This window comes from Oxyura jamaicensis, chromosome 1 (genome assembly GCF_011077185.1).
Source record: "Oxyura jamaicensis isolate SHBP4307 breed ruddy duck chromosome 1, BPBGC_Ojam_1.0, whole genome shotgun sequence".
NCBI lineage: Eukaryota > Metazoa > Chordata > Aves > Anseriformes > Anatidae > Oxyura > Oxyura jamaicensis.
Window position 1 is genome coordinate 139980018 of NC_048893.1, and position 6000 is coordinate 139986017.

The following is a 6000-nucleotide window of genomic DNA, read 5'->3' on the forward strand; positions in this document are numbered from 1 at the left end:
ACGGTCGCTCCCAACGGCCGCCCACAACGGTCGCTCCCAACGGCCGCCCGCCTGCCCGCTCACTCACAGGCGACGTATGCGACGAAGGCGAGCCCCGTGAGCAGCTTCATCTTCCTGCGGTTGATGGCGGTCAGCAGGCGCAGCAGCGGCCCCTTGCTCACCATGCCCGGCGGCGCGCAGCCTGCTCGGCCGGGCTCGGCTCCGCTCGGCCCGGCTCGGCTCCGCTCTGCTGCCCGAGAACCGCCCGCGCAGGCGCAGCGGCGCCCGCCCCCCGCGCCCGCCTTCCCCTTCCCCTTCCCCCGCTCCGGCGGCAAGCGGCAGTCATGGCGCATGCGCCCTGGGGCTGAGGGGAAGGCGAGGGCACCGCTCGGGTCCCTGATGGTGTCCCCGTGTGGGTGGCTTTGCAGCTTTGTGGGCGACCTGATGGTCGCCGACAGGCCTGGGCGTACACAAGCATGCCCCAGCTGCGTGTCACTCTGTTCCCTGCAGTGCATTTTGAAAGCTTAATGTCTCCTCATCATGTTCTTTTCCTATCTCCACACATCCATCGTTCTTCTGTGGTACATGTAGAGCAGCGTGCATTTGCTTTCCCCGAAGAAATAGTTAATGTTAAGTTGCATCTCTTTAGGATAATGAGATTTAAACTACCCTAAAACAGTCCACATTTCTCCTTCAACTTCCACGTGAAGGCCTTGCAGCCTGTTGCAAAGTGCTGAGTTGTATTTGTCTGTAATGGCAGGCACCTTTCTCGTGTCAAAATACGTTCTTCTCAATAAAAAACACTTAATCTGAAAAGAAATCTGACAAAAACCAGCCTCCCCACTCATTGCTATGACCTTCAAACAGTTACTAAGGGATATTCTTTCTCACATTCATCTCCCGCAGGAGAAGACTGCAAGAGCGAGTGTTCTTGAATTCAGCGATTAGTTTCAGTCATTTACTGTCAACGTCGAAATGCAGCTGTTTTCACCAAAGGAACTATGACCTCTGTCAAGCAAAAACCCACACCCTTAACGAGAGTTTAACCCCTCCCTATTATGAGGGGTCAAAAGTGTGAGAAGTTGAGCAGATGTGTAAGTCTTTGTAGGGTAAGCACAGTAAGATGCTGTTCAAGGTGACGAAGAATATCACCTGGTAGTGCAGAGAGGCAGTGACTTTACTCAGGAAGCCTCGAGAATCAAAATTTCCCGACTCCTAACCCTGGTGCTGTTAGTATAAAGCCACTCCTTTCCTCTTGGCTTTTATTTCCTCTAATTTGTATTTGAAATACTTTACTTGCATGTTTATTCCACTGCTTATGTGGAGAAAAGGGTATAAAAATAAAAATCATATAAAACACAATCTAGGGCTGAATTTATCTGCAGAGCAATCAGATAGTAACACAGTTTTATACCAGGAGTAAATTTGGCCATCAAAAAGCTGTAGCTGAACAATGCTGCATGAAAGCTAGAGAATATTACCAGAGTATGACTGCATCCATTTTATGAGGTGAGCCCGGCAGCTCAGACTCACTTTGTTTTCAGACAGAATTTTGAATAATGGTATCCACATGCACAGCTCCTAATCCACATACCATTAGGGATAGGCGAGATGTTTTTAATTGCCTTGCCCGAAGCTCAGCTGCACAATCTGTGACTCTATCAGGCTGCCTGTGTAAGGCACCTTGTTTGGCACCACGCGCAGCATGCTGCAGAAGCATGTTGAGACTGGTTGCAGTCTGTGAAGATGGGAAAAGGAGAGTAAGGGAGCAGAATGTGCTCCGTGGAAGTTCGTGATGGAGGAGACTTAAACCCCATGGGAGGCAACCTGACCATGCTCTCTAAAGGACAAGCTTTTTGTCATGCATGGCACCAGGGCCAGTTGTGTCCTCGTCATTCCCTGAGTGAGCCAGAGCATGTCTAACTTAACATAGGCTGCAGGAGAGTGTGCTTAAATCCATCTTACCTCAAGTATAGCTATAGGCATGTGTATTATAAAAGCCATAAAATTCTCCATCCACACAATAGACAGCATCAGGGATGCTTATTTCAGGATACAGCTGGTCACAGTCAACCTTGTGACAAGAACCGGCACTGATAGCAGAGGTCTTGGTATATAGCGGCTGCTAACTGTGCCAAGAGAAAGACCGAGGGATGATATTCTTTTCAGTTCTGACTCTTATGAGTGTGCTGTGCATCATGAAACAGGCATCCTTCTGCCTTAAGTCATTATCTTTGCCAGGCTGACAGCATGACCTCAGCTAATGGCAATCCTCTCTGGGCTAGTGTGCAAGTAATAAACCCTGTCTCCTAGATTGCAGTTTTCATCTTTAGTTCTTAAAATGCTTTATGAGAGCATTTTGATTTTGCACTAAACCACAGTCTATAAGAAGATGGTCTTTTAAAAAATAAAATAGAATAAAATAAAATAAAATAAACTCTTTCTTAATAATTAAAAATGTGAAGGAACAGTTGTATCTATGTGAACAACTGGTGGAAACTTAAAATTAACAGCACCCCTGCAACATACTTTCATGCCTGACACAACCAGAACTGTTCAATTTCCCAGCTGTTGTTTCATAATCAGGGAAAAAAGGACTGCCGTCATATGTACAATTTCAACATGATGCTACATGAGGGAGACTGTTCTGTCATGTGTAATATAACAAAGATCATGTGTTTCTGTCCCAGTCATGTTTCTGCAAGAGATGACATTTGACAGTATGACCCGGCAAACAGAAATGAACCATGGGCAGTGAGATCCAAGCAGAGAGACCTACTGTGCGTGAGAGCAGGAAATGAGTTGCAAAGCACTGCAAAAATAAAAACAACCTATTCCCACCACACTGCTATAATCTGGTAAATTTGTGCGCTAATTAAGGCTGAATGTAGCCAAGAAATTAAGACTGAGTTGCACGTTATGACCTCCCTCCCAGCCTGGCTGCATCCCACAGCTAGTGGTACGTACCTGGGAGGAATTATTCTGGTACCTTTATCCTCTAGGAAATTTACAGATTATTCTGTGGAGTGACACTATTGTACTGCATGGGCATAACAGCACAGTTATACAAAGACCTAGATAAATCTGGGGAAAATAATAAATAAATAAATAAATAAATAAATAAATAAATAAGGCATTCATCCATGTACAGAGAGTAAAAATACAGAAATATTTTTTTACAAAAAAAAAAAAAAGTTTGAAATATAAAGTTTGTTTGTTTGTTTTAAAATTAACTCTACTTTTAACAACAGAACATAGTGAGGAGGAGAACTGAAAATGGAAAAAGGTATTAGATGTAACTAGTAGTGCTTCTTTGGTGGTAAAGTTTGAAGTTTGAGAGTTTATGGGGTTTAATTTTGTTTTAATTTATTTATTTATATTTTTTCCCCTAAGACTAATGAAAAGAGAACATGGTTCTGGGAATGGTGTCAATTCTTTTAACAGTAGCATCTCAAGAGAGAAAAAAGAAAAACCTGCTAACTGCTTCGCTGAGTTATTATTCAATATCTGGATAGTGATGGCAATAAACAAATTCAAATATGACTGGATCACAACTCCTTTAGTATTTAGTATGAATACAGAATTGAGTCAGTCCCAGGCCTTGAAAACATGCAAAGTAGGAGGCTGATCATACAGCAAATATGAACAAACAAACAAGCAGGTGTCAAAGCAGAGTATGGAAATTACGAGTTAAATACAGATTTGCTGAAATTAGGTGAATCATTTTATGATTTAATCAGTTATTTATAAAGAATGAATTATAAAAGCAAATAATCATATGTCAAAAATCTTTGCAGTCCATCTTTTTTTGTTAATCAGTTTCCTTATGTATCGTGTTATTCTCAAGATTTCATTCTGTAAAAGCTGAGAGTCCTTTTTACATCCAGAACATAGAAACCAAACCCTCAAGGACACCCAGAAATGTTGCTTCCAGATTCAGTTTTGAAATTGGTTTGGTGATTAGACAGAAAAATAAAAGTCAAGTAGCCATGACCGGTTGCATTACCTACATAATAGACTTGTTCTTCATGATGCATTTTTCCTCCGAGGTAACCAAAGACAGCCCTGTACATTTTCAAAGTTGGAAACAGATTTTGAGGTACTACTATCTATTCTGAAAGTGCAGAAGGTCATGTGCAAAATTCTCTGGTAATTCTTTGGTAAGAATGAAATAGAAGAGAGTGGCTAAATTGTAGAAACTTGTGAGCAGTTTAAGCTGCTACTACTGAAAGGCCTTTTATCACCTATCAAAGAGGCTACTTCATCAGGCTAGGTCAGCAAGTATGTTAATCATTCACTGCTCTTTCACATTTCATAATTTACCCAAGTCCTTTGGAGATTTTTAATTGGCATAGTCCTACCCTACAGCATTTGGGAAGTAATGACTTTGGATGGCTTTATTTTGGACTGGATTCAGTCCAGATCATGCTGGAATTAGTACCTGGCCCATGGCATCTTTGCATGATGGTACAGAGCAGTCACAACTCTGTGCCTCTATTCCCTAATATATTGCTGGCCCAGAAAGTGAACAAAACCAAACCTGCTTTGGGGTGGGACGAGGATGTATGTGCATTTAAAATGCACGTGATGTAGTTGCTGAGGACTGTTTTTTCTTAAGGTAACCCTCTTGGAATTTATACTGGGAGGCTGTGCTGGCCACTGCAATACCAGGGAGAGGAAACCTCGTTTTCTTCTTCTACTTTACTTGCAACGATGCTAGTTGGATGTGACTTTAACCATTTTAGCTGCATGCTATATAAAAGCCCTACTTCTCCTTTCCTCACACAAGCCCCAGGCAAAAGATTTACAGGTCACCTCAGTGACAGTGATTCTGCATTACATGAATTGAGAATTATCAGCTGAAGTGCCAGTAAGGGGCTGACATTGAGTAACTGAAAAAGCAGGACTGCAAGAGGCTGGAGAGCACATCTGCTCTGCAGGCTAGATTTATCTACTAGTATCTTTTTTTTCCCTCTGAGGAAGAAAATCTTAGTGGTGTTCGACTACTCTAAAGCTGTCGATAAAGCAGAAAGTAAACAAGGTCATTAAAGGTGTTAGAGAACTTGTAAGGTTGATGGAAAGGCACTAGTCAGAAGAGTCTGTATCACCATCCAGTTAAAATGTATTTAGAGTGCACAAATTCACACTCCTGTTTGATGTTATTCCTCTTCCACAAATTTCCCCAGCCCTGGTGTCAGACAGGTAGGATGACTGACAGAGCACACACACTCACCCTTTATGGAAATGTGATGTAAAAGCATTATTAAGTATATGTAGTCAATAGCTATGAAAGCCCATGGTCTTATGAAGGAGAATCTCGGACAGATGCAAACAAAGGAGCCTCCTGTTGCAGGCTCATCAAGGCCCCATCAGCAGAGGGCCATGTGAGCTGTGGAAGCACAGGCCCTGTGCACAGATGTGCCTGTGTGCTTCAGTTCTGGGATTTCATCAGGACCAAATGATTCATCAGGACCAGCCTGATAGATTGCCATGGGAAGAGAACCAAGATAACTCTGAACAAGCTGATTTAAGCATGGGAAACAGAGCAAGCATGCTATTGGAGTGCACCATCTAGGTTAATCAGTTATGTTCAAACACATAAGGCATTGCTGCACATTGCTGACATTAAATTTGCCATGACTATGTATATGTATGTCTGTATGTGTGTGTTTTCATATGAGTGTGTATAAGATTTAACCAGAGTGCCAGATGTCTGTCTGTCTCTCATTATGCAAGCTTCACTGCTTTGTTCTCTGTAATTGTAACATCATTCGTGAAGAGTGTCTTTCTGGGAAAATTAAAAAATAAAAATAATAAAAAAAAAGGAGTTAAGAAGACCTTAACTTCTAATATCAAATTAATTAGAGGCATTTGTGTATTACCCTTGGTGGAAGAGGATCAGAATAGGGAATATCGAAGCAAATTGGACATACAGAAGTCCATGAGCCTCCATGAGATGCACCCACAATTGCTGAGGAACCTAGCAGATGTTGTTGTGAGGCCATTTTCAATTATCTTTGA

The 6000-nt window shown here is 42.2% G+C and overlaps 1 protein-coding gene across 2 annotated transcripts in view; it reads right to left on the minus strand.

Annotated features, from left to right (window-relative positions):
• The window catches only part of UXS1 (UDP-glucuronate decarboxylase 1), a 54693-nt gene extending 54422 nt beyond the window's left edge, over positions 1–271 (minus strand). The window contains exon 1 of one of the 2 annotated variants that reach the window (XM_035316897.1): positions 68–271. In XM_035316897.1, the coding sequence (XP_035172788.1) occupies positions 68–164 (97 nt within the window). In that variant the 5' untranslated portion in view covers positions 165–271. The remainder of the gene's footprint in view (positions 1–67) is intronic. The other variant, XM_035316906.1, reaches the window with a different exon arrangement.
• Between the last annotated feature and the right edge of the window lie 5729 nt (positions 272–6000).